At 46.6% G+C, this 20455-nt stretch overlaps 1 protein-coding gene across 1 annotated transcript in view; it reads left to right on the top strand.

Annotated features, from left to right (window-relative positions):
• The first annotated feature begins 13200 nt into the window (after positions 1-13200).
• LOC149348971 (transmembrane channel-like protein 7) overlaps positions 13201-20455 on the top strand; it is a 56617-nt gene continuing 49362 nt past the window's right edge. The window contains exons 1-3 of the mRNA XM_089541058.1: positions 13201-13496; positions 16777-16991; positions 18538-18675. Coding sequence (XP_089397184.1) covers positions 13436-13496; positions 16777-16991; positions 18538-18675 — 414 coding nt within the window. The 5' untranslated portion in view covers positions 13201-13435. The remainder of the gene's footprint in view (positions 13497-16776; positions 16992-18537; positions 18676-20455) is intronic.

Raw genomic sequence — 20455 nt, 5'->3', positions numbered from 1 at the left:
GTCAGAAAATTGAAAGAGGAGCGAGGTGAAAGTATTTAAGGTAGGTGGTTAAGTTAGAGCGAGGCTGGCTTCAAAGCAGAGAAGTTGAAGGAAATCGATGTACTCGTATGCCTTTGAGTAGCAGTGGACCATAATTTGTCGACTACTGAACAAAGGCATTTTTAGTAATTACGACTCCGCTAAGCAGCGTCTTTAGCCTATACTTGTACCCTGCCATTACTTGTAATAAATATTCATTCTTCTTCAGAAATGGCAGAGAGCCGATGCTGTGGAGACCCGATTTGGTGAGACTAACCAGATATGTTTAGTACGTTGTCGGCTACTGGGGGAAGCTTCAAGGGATGTGACGATTTCCTGAACAATTAATTTTTTTTTTCATTTTCGTTCTCGTTCATCTGACATGAAGCAAGGTACTCAAACCTGAAGCTTTTCTAGGCTGTGGTATTTCGCTCTGAAAAAGCGTCTCACCCAATAGCTTCGATCGTTCACATGAACTAGACAGAAACGGGTAGTGTCAGCTGTCGGGCCCAACGTTTATAGATACTTTGGTCGGGCCTAACAAGGTCCCCTCGAGTCGTACAGGCTGCTTATTTAAACGAACTCGATCTTCGTAACAGCGAAGATCAGTGTGACAGCAGCGACTCCCTATGGGTTCAAGTGCAGTGCGAGTGTGCAAAAGTGACGTTCGAAACTGATGCGCCGTTTTGTACGTTGCCTGTACAGAACGGTTCCCATTTCTCCTTTCGTTTTGTTGCGAACACTACGCGAGTCGCCGAGCCATTTCGCGGAGCTGACGAAAAGCCATACTGCGCATGCGCGAGGAGCAGTGACGTCGCACGGTGCACAGCTGGCGCGCCGCCGCCGTCGCTGCGCGGGTGAATCAGAGGTGCCGCCGCCGCGCTCGCCAGTTGCGCATGCGCAGTAGCGGCGCGTAGCTAGAGTGCCGGGGCCGCCGCAGCTGCCGCGCGCTCTCCATCGCCTCTCTCTCCTCGTTGCTTTCGCAATCCTCCAGGTTTAACCAGAGCCAAACCACTGCCATTTTTTTTTTGCCTGCACGACCCATCACAGCGCTTCCATGCATGTTGTCAAGCCGGCCCATTTGACGGATTTAATCAACCTGACCCAACGATCACTCCAGCAGACTTCCAAGCGTTCAGAGGTGGGCTGGTCAGCTTCAGCGATACTCTTCGACTCGATCCGACGTTGTCGAACCCGTGTAAACGCCCGCAGTGCTTCGAAACTCACCGGAGGCAGGCGGCGTGTCAGTGGGCGGGGAATGGAAGCTTTCGGGTGAGCCAATCTCGGCCAAAGGCGAGATAACGCCGATTGCGGGAAGCGGGTCAATGCTCACGCTCCTCTCCTTGGGCGCGGCCTCCCGGTGCAGCATGGGACTGAGCGGAAGCTCGCTTGGGTCCAGTGGCAGTGAGCGTCCCCTGAGTACCGTCAGCTCGGCTAGCTGCGGCGCCGTGCGAGAGCCATGGTCCGTATAAGACATCTTGTAACCCAACCGCCGATGAGTGAACTTTTCAAAGCTGGATTCTCAGCAAAGACTGAAATTACGACGCAACAGAAGAAACATAAGCAGCTCAGTAGGGTATCTTTCTGGCAACGCCTCACACGTGACCTTAAAGGAGCATAGACATCTAACTTTTGGGTGCGTGTTTTCTCCTTTGTAAGGAGTCGTAAGGCATTATTACACACGGATTGCCACATGATATCCCCTTACGACCGCTAAATAATTTACTAGTCACTTTTATTTCTTATGCCGCCGCGGTGGCTCAGTGGCTATGGTGCTCGACTGCTGGCCCGAAAGACGCGGGTTCGATCCCGGCCGCGGCGGCTGAATTTCTTTGGAGGAGAAATTCGAGGCCCGTGTAATGTGCGATGTCAGTGCACGTTAAAGAACCCCAGGTGGTCGAAATTTCCGGAGCCCTCCACTACGGCGTCTCTCATAGCCTTAGTCGCGTTGGGACGTTAAACCCCATAAACCAACCAACCAACCAATTTTTATTTCTCGTGCTGCTTTGGTCTTGGTTTCAAGAGCCGAACGATGGCTGTGACGTCAAATAGAGGTTATAGGTCACGTGAGGCATGGAAAACTAATATAATCGGTGCTTCTATATACGTTGTCATTCTGGCTGTTGGAGAAGGCTGGCTTCAGCGCTTTAGTGAACTAAAACGATGAAGCAGAGATTATATTGCGGTTTTTCCATGCCTCACGTGGCCTATAACCTATCTTTGACGTCATAGTCGTCGTTCGGCTGTTGTAACCTAAGTCGAAAGAGCATGACATAACAATTCCATCATAAATTATTTAGCGGTCGTAGGCGAATATCACATGGTGGTTATGGCGTTATCTTCTGCAACATTATAGAGAAAAAAACATGCCACCAAAATTAGATTTTTGGTTTATTAGGGTTTAACGTCCCAAAGCGACTGCGGCTATGAGAGACGCCGTAGTGGAGGGCTCCGGAAATTTCGACCACCTGGGGTTCTTTAACGTTCACTAAAATCGCACAGCACACGGGCCTCTAGAATTTCGCCGTCAAGAAATTCAACCGCCGCGGCCGGGATCGAACCCGCGTCTTTCGGGTCGACAGCCGAGCGCCGTAACCACTGAGCCACCGCGGCGGGGCCAAAATTAGGTGTCTATACTCCTTTAGAGACTTAAAATTCTGCCCAGTGAAATGATGTTTTGCATAAAGTTAATAAGCGTATACGCGATGTATACGGGCAGTTCAAAGAGCGCAGAAAATCAGTAGAGAACAGTTCAGAGTTCTTACACGTCGTTCCGCTTCGGATGAGGGGTCTGACATCTCCGGGCTGCTGGCGCTTCCAAGACGCGGCGAAGTAGGGGATGCATTGGAGGACGGGGCTGCGTCGGTGCTCTCCTCCGTTTTCCCACCCGTCGCACATGATGGTGATACGCTCGTAGAAGTCAAAGAGGCGGACTCCTGGTGGACTGCGTTCGCTGTAAGAGGCGCTACGTCAGAGCGTAATAGGGATAACCACGAGAACCGGTTGGTTATGAAAGCGCGGCAGTAAGGTAGAACTAGTAATAATAGGCACATAAAAACGCACTATAGTTGTCATCCAAATCGAAATTTTTCAGGGGAGGCAAGATATACAATCTTCTCTTTATTTGCCAACGGGTAAAGATAGGTGCGAGGGTGGCCTAAAAGGCGCCCAATGGACGTTATAATTAAAGGGGTCTGGACATGTTCTACCAACAAATCGTGCTTATACGTTGAAGCCACTAGCCTCGACGTTATTGTGTGTATTTAAAAAAGATGTAGGGCTCTGTGCGCGCATTTGAGTTAGAAATTGTAATCTGAAGTTATCGACTCTCCATGTCGTCACGAACCGCGAGTGTGCCAGTGTTACCCGACTCCCACACGGTTCAGGAGAACTTTTAGTCTAGTTTATTGGGGTTTAATGTCCCAAAGCGACTCATGCTATGAATGACGCCGTAGTGAAGGGCTCCGGAAATTTCGACCACCCGCCGTTCTTTAACGTGCGCGGACAACGCACAGAACACGGGCCTCTAGAATTTCGCCTCTATCGAAATTCGGCCGCCGCGGTCGGGATCGAAGCCGCGTCTTTCGGGTCAGCAGCCGAGCGCCTTAACCACTGAGCCACCGCGGTGGGTTAGGAAAACTTTTAAACATTAAATTGCAAATTACTCCCTGCATCAAATTTGCTCATATTTTGTCCATTTATTCCTAGATGGATTGCGAACATGCAATAAACAGCTTGAGTCATAAAATTGGTGTCATGACTCATTTAAAACTACCTTGGACGTCCCGCGGACGTCCAAGGGGTCCTAGCGACCATTGGGCAACGGTCCGATGTCCCTATGACGGCTTCCCTGCTGCGGAGAATAAAACAGCGGAATTCAATTTTCTGCTCTTTTTTCTTGGACTAAGAAGGCTCAGCTGTCACCTCTAGAATATGTCTCTCTAACGTTCCTTCGAAAGTTTCCGCCTCTATACAGCTCACCCGTCGGGTCAGGAGCACCATCAGTGCGTCCGTTGGCGGGTTGATCGTCCAAGCCGCGTTGCCAACGTTCGTCGTTCGGAGGTAATCCCAGCACAGAGGCACCGTGGTCGCTGGACTTCCTTCGCCCCGTTCTAGAAGTTTTCCCGTGGGAGCGCTTCTTGGTTTGTGAGCTCGTGACTTCGCCCGTAGTCCTTCTGTCCTCTTCGGAGGCCATGTCGTAGTCATCGGATGTCGAAGGCGACGGGGCCGAACGGGTGTTCTGCTTCGATTCGGGATTGGCCATGTTGTCCAGCTCGCACCACCGCCAGGAAGCCTGCGATCTCGGGAATATAGAGCAGCCTTGCTCGTTCTGCGTCTCCGCCGATGGTCCAGACGAAGCTTCAGCGCCGCAAAGTCAACCTATACTTATCAGGAAAACTGGCAGTCTCGCTTTCGAATACGGTAGAAGGCTGGCTGGCTTGAAGCGACGAGCGATGGCGCATACGGTTCTTCTTCTTTGCTTCCTGATGTCCCGTGTCACGCGTGCACGGGTCATCGTCGTCATCATAATCGTCATCAGCCTAACTACGTCCACTGCAGGGCAAAGGCCTCTCCCATGTCTCTCCAATTAACCGTGCTCTTTGCGAGCTGCGGTCACCGTATCCCCGCAAACTTCTTAATCTCATCCGCCCACCTAACTTTCTGCCGGCCCCTGCTACGCTTGCGTTCTCTTGGAATCCATTCTGCTACCCTTAAGGACCAGCGGTTATCTTGCCTTCGCATTACATGCCCTGCCAAAGCCCATTTCTTGCTCTTCATTTGACTAGGATATCATCAATTCGCGTTTTGTTCCCCACCCACTCTGCCCGCTTCCGGTCTCCTAACATTACACCTATCATTTGCTTTCCATAGCTCGCTGAGTTGTCCTTAAGCTTAACCCCTTTCGTTGCCTCTACAGGTGGGGCATGATAGTTTCTGAATAAAGATGTCATTAACAAAAGTGAAGATTTCATGCAATAAAAGAGAACAAATTGAAAGCTCCACCTTAAGGGTATGACAAGATAGCGTAATGGGTTAATTCCCATGTATGCAGAAGGTCATTCCCTACTTCACATTCATGAATCCCTGAGAGTTAAGCAATGCGCCACTGCCCTGCGATGGCAGGTGCTTCCAGCGGTGGGCCTTGTGCGACCTATAGGTTGCTCTTCCGAGCGGCCCATCATTAATTTAACTGCCACTTGCAGCAGTGGGCAGTTCGTTCACTATCCGGGGGGCAGGTTGTGATAACGCAGCAAGGTCACGTGACCTGGGTGGCCCACCTGCCTCCTAGGTTGCTGTCTGGGCACCACCTGCCAGAGCCATGTCCGTAATCTTTCGCGCATAACGCCGACACCGGTTTTTATGGACAACGCGGCCTCTAACGCCATCGCGTTAAAAAAGGGAAATGAGAGAATAGGACATAGCAACACCAGCAGCCCCAGCAAAGGGAATTAGCCATTACTCGGGGCATTTACTAAAATCTTTTAGAGCCCAGCTCTTAGGAGTCTGTTCGCGGATTTCGTTTAATAGTCGTCGCCGTCCGTGTAGTCGGCGCAGCACGCCACCTGACAACCGTGGCAGGTAGCAGAGTGAAACCCCACCTTCCACGGCGAGAGCGGAGTAATGGGCAACCGAAAGGTGGCTGCCACGGGAAGGTTTCTCTATGGAGTCGAGCCGAGAGGCCGCAACCGTACGAAGACGTTTTTTGTACCGCATTTGTACATACTGTAGAATAAATTCTGTGCGTTCTGAATTTAGAGTGATTGGTCCAGATTCATCGAGAGGCAAGAAGAGAGTATACTGTTCCTGAAAACATGTCCTTTCAATCTTCATTTTCCTTTATATTCTCTCTCTACTGTGCAGGTTCTCGTGTTCTGTAACAAAGCAGATCCTGGAGTATGAATGAAGAACCCGTGCTTCTCTGTTTCCTGTGTTTACTGTCCGTTCCTTGTCGCCTGCGAGAAGAGCCCAAAGAGAGAACTGTCCCCGAGTCTGATGGAGAAGTTGCGTGCACAAGTGTGATGCATCTGTGTGTGCTTATGTCAGGGACAATAATTTCTGAAAGTGCTTGTTCACGGTCATCACACTTTCTCTCGTCGGCCTTAGATGTCTCCCAGAAAACAACACACAGATGTCCCCACGGGTCTTCTGCGCTGTCAGCAGACTCTGCTGGTGCTTTCAGATTGTGAAGCGTGTGTGATCTAGGTTTCGCAATTCCCCCACGACACCGCCTTCTCTTTCACCAGCCTGCCCTTTGAGCTTGTCAAAACTGTGCCGCATCATTAGATCAATGAATTTACGTTCTCACGTACTTACATATTTACCAAACACGGGTGGCACTGATCAGTGTATACTGCGTAATGGGTCATCAGATTCACAGAGGCCCATGCTCTCATGTGTGACCTTGACTTCCGGATTTTGCACAAGTGCCCAATGGGCACTGAAACCCCCTTGGACGTCCTGTGAACGTTTAGGACATCTGTGAGACGTCCAAGAGAATTCCAGTGGCCATTTGATGTGCGTGACACCGACGAGTGTAGCTGAGTTGCGTGTGCTTATGCAGAAACACATTGCAGTGCGTGCTCTCAATGCGGAGCTGTCAACAAAGAGAGAAAAAAAACTTTATCTCGATTCATCATTCTCAGTCAGTTTCAATACGATTAACGAGAGTCACTCGCATGCGTGTTCACCAGCGGACGTTTTGACGTCATGCTGGGTGGGTGGTGGGATCAACCCCACCGTGAGATAAAGTGCTGGAGTACAGAGTCGATCACACTTGTCTGGAGCGCTCGAGCGGTGCCGCCTGGTGGAAATAACGCGAAATTCTTCACTGATAATACTCGCTTTCACTGATAATACTCGCGACGGGGAGAAGCCCAATAGACATGTGCACCACACAGGCACCAGCGTCTTGCCCCCAGCAAAGCAGCTGCGATAAGATTGAACTTCATTTGCTCCCCAGCACACCGCTCGAGCACTCGTCTTAGACAAGTGTGATCGGCTCTGTATACTTTCTGCAGTGCTCGTAGGTTCGTGTTCCGATAAAGTTTTTACCGCCTCAGCTACCAAGGTGAGTAAACTTCCAAAGGAGTACTTTAGTGTTTTCGGGTTACCTGAGCCCTTCAAGCAGATGTACGACCTCTCACAAAGGTTGGGATATAAGTTAATGTAAGTGGCAGTGTGAACGGATGCTGGGATTGCTTGTGCTCTGCATAATCCTATTCGAATGCAGAATTGACAATTTTTTCTTTTTGGTGATATCACTACTACCCCGTGTAGCGTATACTCCTGAACATAAGGTTCCGCTCAGGGGCGGAGGCGGGGAGGGGGACGGTAGCCCCCTTTCCCAAGCGAGAAATTTCGCACAGGAAAACCACACTGAAGACCATTTTGCGAGAAAAATGGAGTCCAAGAAATGCATGGTTTAAATGGAACCGCCCCCTCCAAAAGCGACCCATACATTCTCCTTTGGTTCTACTATACCTCATGATTGTGATTGCAATCTTTGCCCTTAATTCACTGCATCTCAAATACCGCATGCCACTGGTCACGTGTGGAATTCTCCCACATCTCGGCAATTAGCCCTGTCCAGTTGCCGCCACCGTATCCCCGCAAACTTCTTAATCTCAGCCGCCCACCTAACTTCTTTCCGGCTACACTTGCCTTCTCGTGGAATCCACTTCGTTACCCTTAATCCTTTCGGCCCTGGATTTTTTATTTCCGCCGTAGATTTTTTTGCTCCGCGTTTTTCCAATGCCTAAGGCCCCATGACCACGCAGTAAAAATTTAAAGCTTGTGGTACGAGTATTAATCGATTTACAGGTATGGTGTCAAAATCGGACATCAGGGCTCAATGGGTGTAATATGCTAGTGGGACCGTTCTGGTGACCGCAACCGACAAGAAAGAAATTAACGAAAAAAATTCTTATTTTGCATTGTGGAGGCCTCTAAAGAAGCTTTTTTTTTACTTTGTAAGGGATAGATAATCTTGCAGTTTCCACAAAAGACGCCGCTCGCTCCTGTTTACCTTGCGTTTTGTATCACACCTCCGCGTTCTTGTTCCTGCCAGGCTTGTAACAATACAGATGTTAAAAACTTGCCTAGACTTCCTGGAAGGCGACTGGGGACACGATCGAGGCTTTCCTCGAATCTGTAATGCCCTCCTCTATCAAGGTTCACGAAGCACTTACGTAACGCCCAGCGCGAAGGTCGGCAAATCTAAGTTCTAAGCTTACGCGCAGCGCACTGCATCTCGCTTGCGCTTGTTTTCAAACCAGCTGTTTGGTATAGAAGAATTCATAAAGTGGAACATAATCTCGTCGTGTATGTGTCTTGACCGAATGTTGTTCCCTACAGGTGACAGGAAATCCCCTCTCATCCATAGGCTTACGAGTTCGGGATATCTCTCGGCCGGGGAGAAAGCAGAATCTCATTATCAGCACACCAAATACGCTTTCTCAAGAAACCACAGCCAAACACGCTGCATTTATCCGAGCGTCGAGGGCGCGCCACACGTGCGGCACGAGCGGCGGTGCACGAGTTTCAGTGTAAATACCCCGGTCGCTTCTTGCAGCTCAGTGTCGATGCTCACAGCTCACAGGAGGAGGAGAGAGGTAAAAAAAAGTAATAAAAGTGCAAGGTCAGGCGTGCATTTGTTCTCGCTATTCCTTTGGTCCGGTTGCTGTTCGCCGACATCCGCATGGATGTCGGCGAACAATCGCATCCGACATCCGACATCCGACATCCGCATGGATGTCGGATGTCGGATGTCGCATGGATGTCGGATGTTCGCCGACATCCGCATGGATGTCGGCGAACATCCGCATCCCAATAAACCAACCAATAAACCAAACTTCTACCCTATCTTGAACAAAACTGTTCACTAACTTCCAAAAAAAGTTATGTTCCCACAGCACGAGGCGACCGCTACAATACTGCTTGACTCTCATGCGCGCAAAATATGTATCAGTATTTTTTAAACCTCGGCTCAAAGTTGCGAATACGTGACGCCAGCAGCGCGTACGCGGGTTTACGAGGCAGATTATAACTTCCATGCTCACATCTGGTGTTTCTACTTCCAAGGCAATATTTATGTGTACGCATGCATATACCTGCTGAGAGTGTCTTCGACGGCCGTGGGTCGGCACTACACGATTTGCGCGCCGACGTTAGAGCTCATGCATCAGACCGAAGTTTTGAATGCCGGTTTCACGCCTAGGGATCATCAAAACTCCAACCACTATCTCCGTGACCACGACGTGAGATGACGACTGACCTTCAGCGGTGAGTGAGATGCGTATGTATTTGCGTGAAGTGTCTCCAGATGATGGGTTGAGTTTGTAATCGAATTGTTTTGCTTTGAATTACGTGCTGCTTTGGCAGATAGGAAATGGCGCAGCAAAACTGTCCCACTTATCGGTGGACACTTCAACCGCGCCATAAGAGGGAAGAAGGCGGCAGTGAAAGGAAGAAAGAGGTTCCGAACGTAGTGGAGGACTCTGGAATAACTTCGACCTGGATATATCTTAACGCGCACCGACATCGTACAGCGCACTTTGACAGACACATATCTATATTTGTTGTTGTGTTATGTTGGGCTTAGTATAGCACATAAGCATCTAAGATTATCATGCGCCAAACTCAAATGTGTATTTGTGTGTCTTTGGGCAGAGAGAGAGGTGGAGAGAAGGAGAATAAAGTCCATCGTATCTTTGAAAATGAAAAGCAGGTTTTCATGCATGCTTGTGAAAACGAGGTGGGGACATCTTTAATAAAGTGCACTCAAGCCCGCTGCCTGTGAAATCAAAGTTAATGTTAGTTGTCGGTGCACATGCCCAGCGCAGTTCAGCGATAAAGCACATTTTCGTATTGCGTATCGCGTCCATTTAATTTCACGGGCGTAACGATCGAAATGCATTTCGAGCCCACTACGCACTCATATACATACCCAGCAGTTCTGGACAAAAGCATATTTAAAGAGGAAATAGTTTGTGAGCGCAATTTTTTTCATATATTATAAAATTCACTTAACAATCAATATATTCGCAGTCCTCCTGTCGGAAGGCTTGCATTTTTTTTGTATTAACGTTTTTACTATCACCAGATACGTTCCCCATTGCTTTCTTTATAGCAGTTTTAACTGCTCGATGCGAGTGATGAAAAAACTTTAAAAAAATTTTGCTACACACCGCAAGAATGGACCATTACCTTGAATATTCCTAAAACAGTACCTTACAATATTCTATTATTCAAAATTTTGGGTCTGTGAAAGCTAGACATGATTTGTCGTGTGCATGTATTAGATCGGCCCTGACGCGAATCCTAAGGCAACGAAAATGAAAATAAGGCCAGGAAAACTTTGTCGCTGAAGTTTGGAACCTCCTTGTTTATCCGCGTGACCTGATATATGACGCCTAGGGCAGTTTCTCCACGACTCGATCGCGGATAAAAGCCACCGTCTAGTTGGGACTGTCATTTAGTGGTTACAAGATGCGGTGGCCCGAAATTAAGCGGCTCTAAGATAAAAAAAAACAAAAAAATCTACCGAATTAAGTTTGTAGAAAGAACATGCTAGATGTAAGTACTATGCTCGCTTTTTTTGCTCAACGTCGAATTTCAATAGGCCACTGAGTTTTCACCGGGACAGATGTACGACATTGGCAAAAGAAAGCAGATAGAAGAAAAGGCGCCATAGATGGGTATAAATGTGACCCCTTTCGTGGTGCGACACAAGAAATCGAAAAAAAGGGTGTCGAATTGACTCCTTTCATGGTGTCACCATCGTCAGAACCCCTTGCACATAGCGTTGAAATTCGTGTCACCTGAACGCCTCTTCAACCCTTTTGATCGGGAGAAAAACTATCATATTTTCCGCCTTCCTTTGGATGCAGAAGCGGCAGCTAGTTAACTGATAACCACTGCCAAACACATACATCTGTCGCGGGGTCAACCGCTGCCACCTCTATAATTAATGTGCCATCCCCGCACGAATTCCGGGACGCGGGCCAAGACTCCGCGCGCAGCCTTGACAAGACCGGCTCAATTTTTTTCTTTTCCTTTTCTTTTTTTTTATCTGTCTGTCACGGTTCCTTTCCCCGACCCGTCAGCGTGACGTCGCGTGCCAATTCGGGCGGCGTGGAGCTAGAACGCGGTCGGTCAGGCCCGCGCACGAGACACAGGTCGCGGACGGTGTCGAGCGCTGATCCGTTTGCTCGTCGTCGCCACTGTGGGACTTCCCCTGGGATTTACGAGCCGACCACTAACGGACCGCAGGCTTGGCGCATCTAGGGCGCACATGAGGTGAGGCACTCATTATATTGCAGTCGATGCGTTTCTAATATGCTCTGTTAAGACCCACGCATTTTATTAGTACGCAGCGGATGTGACAGCACGCTTACAGTGGCCAGCAAAAGTTTGAGGGACGCACTGTGCTTAGCGCACGTCCTCTAATACTTGCCAGTCTTTCAGATTATTGATGTGTGACATCACTGTGATAACTTTTTTTTTTCATGCACCAACAACATCCCGCAGACTTTTGAAGCCTATGTACATCATGTTTTTCTATACACGAGACCGCAGCGATCTCCAAGGGCTAAAAGATCATTGAAGACGAGGGGTTGGGACGAAGAGATACGGAACTATAGGACCTGTCCCTCTCGATTCTTACGCTGTTTTAAGCCATAGATGCACGGATGAAGGAAATATAAGGCGAGGCTCCATGTATCCCAGATGCATTGCGAAAAGTGTGCCGGAAGTCGAGTGTGATATCTAAGCCTACAGCAACGGCGTCATCACGGGTGGCGACATTTTTGTTGCATAGATGAAACAGGTACCTGTGTACCTGTGTGGGAGCAGTGAAGTGTACTAGAATCTAGTACACTTACCTAAATCTAAAATATAATAGAACACTTTAGTAGGGGGCGCAATACAGCTTTCCCTCTCTCACCCTTGAGGAGAACAAAAATTGTGGGCGTTTTCGACAGCCACGCGACTGAGCGGTTGGGTGGCGTGTGACGTTTAAAAAAATGTTAAACTTTGAAATGCGAAAAAAGGTGAAACTCCTAACTGGTCCAACTGGTTTAGTTGATTCCTGTTGGTTCCCAGCTGAGTTCCAGTTGGAGTCAACTGGGATCCTACTGGAATCAACTGGGAATTGTTCCTTAAACCATTTGGACTATAGTTGGATACAGCTTAAGTCTGCAGTGAAGCTCCGCCCATATTCAGCCTCTGCGCACAGAATTTCTCCACGAAGAAAAAGTAGTCCGCTTCTTAAACGTTTCTTGTTACTTAAACAAGAAGCTTATCACTAGAAAAAAATTATGAGCTCTAGAATTTTTAAACGTGGATTGTTTGATGCATTCAAACATTAAAAAGATGATTTCATTTACAGTTGCGATTGGCCAGCGAAGTAATAGAGGACGCTACGGACCGCGTCCCAGTGTTAGCAACTGCTGTTTTTTAAAGTTGTATCCTACTATAGTTAACACTTCCGCACCTCTTTCTCCCTTCTTTTTTTTTCACTTCCTCCTGTATCCATTTCCTCACAGCGCGGTTGAAGTGCTCACCGCTCTGCACAGTTAGAAGACAGCTACTGAGACCTTTTCTTTCCTCAAAACCAAAACTAAAATTAGTGGGACAGTTACTGTGTCTTTCGTCCCCCCAAAATAATTTGTCTTCCGAAGAGCAACAGTTTATATTCCTGCGGTCCATAAAGCGCTGGCAGCTCGGTCGACCACGGGTCCTTGTAGCGCAGCAGGGTCTCCCACTCCCCCCAGGTCTTGAGGTGCTCTAGGCCCCACGGGGGAGTATTCGCCGGGTGGTGAGAAAAGAGATGGAGAGCAGGAGCGAGCGGTTCAAAACAGAGAATATATTCATTCCCATATTTTGGCCAAAATCAAGTAAGAGCACTCCAGCGTGGTGGGTGCACGCGGTGCACGTACATACACAGGGTGTGTATGACTGCTGTTGCGCTTTTCCTTTCGTCATAACAAATTTACGAGCACTCTCAAGAACACACACTGGAAGTTTTCCAAAACAATTACAGATGAGCACTCGTTTCGCTTGTAGTCTTATCAGCCTTATCGTTTTATCATGGTTTCAAAACACGGCATTTGGAAGCTGTCGTTGCTCTAGCATAAGTGCTGTTAACGGGTCATTGGCCGCCATCTTCCAAACTCTGTGACTTTTGTTCCTTCCTCCATGTTGTGAAACTTCGGCCGCCGCTCCCATCCGCTGAAAGTTCGAAGAAGCCGTCGGAAATCATTTTGTGCTGCTTTCTTGCTGGCAGACATGTACTGCCTGACGTTTTAAATTAATCACGGAGATAATGCGCTGAGATGACATCGATGTGGCTGTAAGAAGTCGGTGTACCCAACTTCGACATGAGTGACTTTCACGCTACGGGACCTTTGGCATAACAATGTCGAACAATCTTGAAGAGCGTCACGGACGCGATGACAGCGATGATTCCGACAGTTCAGGTGAGGAAACACGCCCAGTTTACGATTTATCTCGCAGGTGAACTTAGAATTTAGTTTTACTGTACTGCACGGTACTTCACACCTTAGCACCTGTTGCGTGGTCCCAACATTAAAAACTAATAGCGTGACAAGTATGCGACGCTACCGAATTGTGGCACATTTCTGTCCCCGGTAATTTCTAACAAGTGTGCACCGTACACATTAATTCACATATTTTTGTCATGTCTGAAACTGTGCTTCCAAGTTTGGATTTATGCTTAGTGCCAGCTTCAGCGTTGGCAAGCGTTCTAATCTGCCTCAGCAATCGTACCAAACTTATCTTTGTTTAAGTTGGTTAACAAATTCTAGTTGAAGGAACCGTAAAATAAATGGGCAAACTGTCTGTAAGCAAAAGTAGCAGTGCATCATTCAAGCGATAAAGTGCGGTTCGAGACATTAATTCCAAGACACTTGACATCAAAATGTAGAGAGGCAGATGTGGATATCTGCTGCCTTCGTATGAGCTCTGACAACACAGATCGCCATTTTGAACCGTATTTGTTGCTTTTCGACGTGGTAAAGCGATAACACGTTGTCATGGAAAATACTGGGTTAGCCATTGTAATGCTTCTTTATCATTGAGTAGTATTAGTAACAGCATCAGTAGTAGTAGTAGTAGTAGTAGTAGTAGTAGTAGTAGTAGTAGTAGTAGTAGTAGTAGTAGTAACAAAACATGTTTAAAGAATGATGAACCAACTTGCCCCTCAAGCTGCACTTTTTGATTTTCCCAGCTCCGCCTAGAATCTACCAAAAGACTGTCATCATTTCTTTGTGGCTTTAATAAATATTATTTCCTACTACTACTAGTTTACTACTAGTGTTACTACTAATACTGCTACTATTTGGTGGTGAAGGCAGCATCGTGCTGGCTAGCCAAGTATTTTCTGCGAGAAATATGTTGTGGCGTTGTAATGTCTAAAGAAACTTTCTGTTTAATGCGCTGTGTTGTCAGAGTCCATATGAAGGATGCTGACACTTAAACCTGCCTCTGAACGTTTTGTTGACACAGGTTGCACTTTCTTGCTTGAAGGCTTGAATGTGGCGTTTGTGAAATATTTATTTCTTTTTCAAACGTTCCCTTTTTTTTTGCCAACTTAGTTTATAGATACACAATGTTTATTTTTATTTTATTTGTTTATTGTAATACCCACAGTGCCACAAGTGGCATTACAGTGGGGGGGAATAACACATTATACAAACGAAAAAAAAAAAGGTAACAAAGTGCAATACATACAATGCAACCATGATGCAATATTAATACAGCCTAAAAACAGCATTCACAGAGATGAAGAGATTAAATCACCTGACATAATTAATACCACCTCTTCAGAGAGCCGGTTCCAATCTCTTATAGACCTAGGGAAGAAAGCATATTTGTACATCTCTGATTTACAGTTAATTTCCTTAACTTTTAACCGATGGTCACGGCGTAGCGAAATATAGTTTGGTGAATGGATGTACAGGTCACGGTTTATGCCAGTATTGGAATAGTAAATACTATGAAAAAAGTTTAACCTCAAACAATATCTACGTTTTTCAAGCGTCTTCCATCCCAGCGAGTTCTTTGCACGCGAAACGCTAAAGCTCCTGGTATAGTTGTTAAAGACATATCGGATACCCAAGTTTTGTACCCTCTCAAGTTTATCTGTAATTAATTGCTCACTTAGTGTGAGTTGAGAACCTGTCTGAATAATGATAATTCGTTTTTACCATACTTTCAAGCCGGCTGCCGAGTGCACACCTGGCTCAGCACAAGCACCAAACGTTCTTTCCCGGCTGCCATTGAGCTTTCGAGAGTGATGCACGATCCTTTGTCATGTCAGGCGAGCCGAAGTAAAATAAATACTTTTCCATGTTGTCCGAGAGAAAAACGCAAGTTCCGGCTTGGAAGCAGAGGCGGCACGCTTTTTTCTCCCTGAATTGCTTGCCCGCATGTGCTCTCATTGCGTTTCTTTTCCAACCTGCATTGTGTTGTCGCTCACTTTGGCCTAAAACCCTCTGTTGGACTGCTCGGAGAATGCTACCGCTCTTTTGAAGCCCGGCCAGATGTTTTCGGCGGGGCTTTGCACTAGGCTTACTGCCTCTGCACAGGTCAGTCTACCGCTAAGTACGCGCTTCTGGTGTGTCAGTATGTTTGCGGCGTACAATTTCTCGAAAACTGAAAGGAAAAGGTTATGTAGATTCCTTTCAACAAACAGACCGGACTATTGTCATGAAAAGGAAATTTTTTAAGCTCCAATTTCTACTTGTTGCGGCAAGCCGAGGAGAGAGTTATCAGAACAGCTGGCGAGAGTGTGATGATGTTTAGACCGTTTTTTTGTACCTTCTTACATGACCAAGTTGCTTTTTGTTAGAAAGCTTTGTCATGGCTAATGCTGGAAGGTGTCCCTTCATGTTTTTACTGATCAATCTATTTATAGATCCAATTCTGTCAACAGTTCAGTTTGTATGTCTTGCTCTTGTATGACTTTTTTGATGGAAACTCTATTTCGCAGGTATAACGATCAAACTGCTTGACCTTTTTGTGAAGTCACGACATTTTATTTCTGCGATCGACAGTTCTCTCATGAGATATGGTGCTGTAGTATTGCATGTTGTGCAGCTGTGAGCTGGACATATTACTGAAACACATGTATTGATGTGATGTGTTAAGAAACTTCATTAGTTAACAGAATGGAGACTTGTTCAGTGCAGGCATGATAGTAAGCATATCATTTTAGTCATGTGGGCTCGAGTATGTTGGCTCAACCACTGACCTACATCATTACCTAAGCCAGCATGACCAAGCTGAGCATAATGGACAGATTTTTTCAGATTACACTGACAGGTGACCTAATGGTCACTTGTCAGCATTTGCGTTATAGAATCTTGGGTGCATATCAGATGTTTGATGAAAGTTTAAAGCCTCGAATGGAGGGAAGGTTCAGTTCTTCATTCCCTGACAAAGCCTGTATGAATTGCATAACATTTTGGAACTACATACGGTGTCTTTTTCTATAGTAAGGGCTAATGACTATCTCTGTTTAAAACAGTGCCAGTGCAGGCTAATTGGCCACTCATCTCAAAACAGCAGCACAAAGCAAATGCACAAGAAGTGTTGAGCGATTGCATATTGAAATGTTTGAAATATTGTAGATGCAGTTCAGAGAATTTGAATTCCAGATTTCGGAAATGAATGAAGAATGTAGAGAGCTGTCTTTTAGTGCCTTTTAACACCCTCCCCCTTTCCTGTCCTGTGCAGACTCAGAGCGGGAGGAGCGGGTGCGACTCTGGCAGTTCACCCTTGGCCGACGACGGTGCAGCAACACTGACCTCGGTGAGCTCTGCAACACACTCTCGCACTGGAGCGGTCACCGTGACTGGGCACGCGCTGTCTGCACCCTGCTACCATCACGGCGCCGAAGCACTGCATACTCCGAACGGATTGCCGCCGCTACCTTGCCAGCCATGTCGAGGGTGAGTGCGGGAGCATTGGGCTGTCTCCGTTCGCTTTGTGATGTGCAGTACCTGATTTGATGGGATGGCTGTTTGCGATCATCTCTGGCATGTTCCTCAGGGCAAGAAAGACAAGGACCAAGAGGCTCAGAAAAAAACAAAACAAAAAAAAACACCACCACAAGTGTTCATTCATTCATTCATTCATTCATTCATTCATTCATTCATTCATTCATTCATTCATTCATTCATTCATTCATTTTTATTTACAAAATTTTCGCTTGAAATTTTCGCTTGAAAGCGCCGGCGCCCCCCTGTACATGGCATACAGCGAAACAGCACACAAAGTAATCACATATCAATTCATACTCTGTTAGTTTGTAGGTGAAATACTATTAAGAAAACAAAAATATACACATGGTACAGATCACTCTTCCACCATTCATTTACATTGACAAGTTACGAGAGGAACCTGGTTTTGATGGAACGCAAGCTGCATTTCCAATTGTGCGTTGCTGGTACAAAAGGTATTTAGAAGTCGTGGCATAGTGGAACACAACATCTGGCAACCGAAATGAGTTCTAGAACTTGGAACGTGCCAGAATTCTTGGTGCCGAAGTGTGTAAGTTGAAACACTGGCATTAAGATCAGCTAGCTGCAGAAACATGTGCTGGTTATTATTGACACATTTCTTGTACTTAACACATAAACAGTAGTCATATAAATTATGTACAGGAACAATATTGTAACGTTTAAATAGTCCTTTAGTATGAGAATAATAATTCAGTGTGTTGGCTTGACACTGGCACTGGTGCAGTCACTGACACAATCACTGTTGTAATCTCTGATGTGATCATTGTAGTGGTCACTGTATTGATCACTGGTGCGATGATCACAGCCGGTCTCAGGTTAGTGCCTGTGGTATTTTTCATGTCTCCTGATCCTTGCAAGCTTAGTGTCATGGAGCGTGTGAGAATTGCTTTCATGAAAGCTTCAAAAGAGGAGAATTGCTAGCTGCATCATTGGTGATAAAAAGCAACAGGCTAAGATGTTATCAGCTTTCAGAGGTGATACAAATTTGAGTACAATTGACCTTCCTGGTTGTACTGTTGTTATTTTCTACCGTCATGCTTTATGTGCTGCAGTGCTATTTTTCTTGTGATAAATGTTCAGGCCAGGAAGGGAAAGACTTGCTGATCTGGTTTCTGTGCTTGTATTTAGAACAGGTGTTGCCAAAGGCAATGGAAATGTGGCCCTTGGGTGGAGATATATTGGCCTGTGACCATGGGAGCTTCTACATGCAGTATTCATACAGCTCTGTTTCACTGGTACATTTGCACACAGATTTCATTGCGCTTCCTTTGACCTGTTGCATGTCCATGTAGTTTGGCCATTAATCTGTTTTGGAAGAACCTGTACACTGTGTACGCATTGTGTTCATTATGCAGTATTGCAGCTGGGGGCTTCAAGTACATGCAAGCTGACGTTTTTTTGTGGGAGGCAGATTACAGTGAGAACTGAACATGTTTGTGATACTTTTAGCCTTAAAAAATTTTGTGTCATGCAGGCATCTATCGAGGACCCAGAGGCTCTTGTCGTGCGCCGGCAGTTGTCATCCGCTTCTCATCGCCGGCGTCCTGGCTCTGTCTGCCTCAACCGTGCGCTCAGCATGCGTTCCCCAGGCTACAGCACCTGTGATTCAGTGGTAGGTGGTGGAAGAGTGCCTGTGTGAAATTTTGAGTTGGACAAATTTTTCGCCAATCTTTGAGCAAGCGGTCATTGCAAGGTCTCGTGCACAGTTCTAGGGCTCATTGCTTATTTAAGCGTTTTGTTAAAGGCTGTTTTTTGTTTAAAGGTTGTTTTTTGAAGGAAAGGCCTTGCTGTCGGGCATCTTGCATGCTTCACACTGGCAGTGGATCATCCTGTGACATGCGACTGTTTTGTAATTTTATTGTGTTGTTTCAATGCAGGATGTCCTTGTTTGACATCTCCTAGCCTCACCTCATTAAATTTGACTCTGAAGAAGAGCATAATAGATGATTTAATTAAAAAGTGTCCAATCTGTTGTCGATTAAACTGAACAGTTGAAATAACAGTTAGCAGTTGTGGTTGCTTGTGAAAAGTTCTTGAACTTAAAAGAAGCTTTTTCGGGTGTGGAAGTAGCACCTTGGATAACATAAAGAAAGTCTTTAAAGGGAGACTGAAGCACTTTTTCTGAAAATCGGGCTGGCAGCGGCATCCTATAGTTTTTCATGCTGTATACTGGAATATCGCATCCAAATAAGGCAAAAACAAGCGTGAATTGCCTTTTTCAGCCGAAATACGCGGCCTGTGCCGCGGGGCACGCCGCGCGGCGCGCCGCCGCCCGTGATTGGTCAAGAGAGGTCGTGACGTCACTTTGAGGACTGGAGAAGCTGTCGATGCGGATCCGGCGCTGCGTTGAGGGCAGATCGCAGCTTTCCGTGTCGTTGTAAAAGCGAATACGGCGACTATTTTTTTTACTCACCACCGAAGAAAAGGATACTACAGTTTGCTCATTCCACGTATCACCTGAAACCAAAAAAGACACAAGCAAAAAATTCTATGCCTAGCACAAGCATACGCCAGCGTCAAAGACGCGTGCAGACCATGCGTAAAAGGTGCCAGCACAACCTCGGCTCGTATTCTCGGAAAGGAAGGGGTGCGAACAATACTCAAGTCAATTACCACCACCGGACGCCTCCTGGCTCGCTCGGAAGAGCGTCATCCTAAAGAAAAGGCCCAAAGCACTGTGTGCAAAAAATCCTGTTCTCAGTACCCGGCGTTGCAGGTTGGGGCAAGAAAGTATTTCAAGGAAACGATGAAGGAGCACAAAGTTGGTGTCGAAATTAGCGAAGCGCAATGGCCAAGCACTGCGAGGCATGTGACCACAAGATAGTGACACAATCATGGTGCGCTGGAAACCAAGCCAAATACGCGCACAAATACGCTTCACTCCTGGCGCGTTCAGCAGATGCCAGAAAATATTAATCGAAGCCTCAGAAACGTTCGCCCTTCCTAGATTTGCAGTTTAGGTTCAGTGAAGCAGTTGCCAACTATATGTGTGTTTAAAAGCCAAGCTAGCTGCAACTCGCCCACTGCCCCAATTTAATGAAGAAACCGAGTAAGGTTGCGGTGCTTTTTGCAAAAACTCGGTTGGCATTCATTTCTCTCATAAATTTGCATCCGAAATCAACGTCGAACGCTTTCATTTTAATCGCTTAGCTAGGATTAAACGAGATGCCGCATATGAAGAGCTTCGATGCTTGCTTGCTTTGCTTTATTGTGCTTTGCTCTGCTTGCTTGCTTGCTTGGACACGTCGAACCGAGTATAAAATCACTAACCGAGCCTTGCTGAGCACGTCTCAGGTGGTCTGGCCACACCTAAGCTGAGGAGAGCGACACATGCTTAAGCCTCTATAAGGTTTCTTCAGGGGCTAAGTGAGCATGTTTCTACTTTTAAAAGA

The sequence above is a fragment of the Amblyomma mixtum genome, chromosome 4 (genome assembly GCF_055824585.1).
Source record: "Amblyomma mixtum isolate Tamu chromosome 4, ASM5582458v1, whole genome shotgun sequence".
In the NCBI taxonomy this organism is placed as follows: Eukaryota; Metazoa; Arthropoda; class Arachnida; order Ixodida; family Ixodidae; genus Amblyomma; species Amblyomma mixtum.
This window is presented reverse-complemented; position numbering and strand designations above follow the sequence as displayed.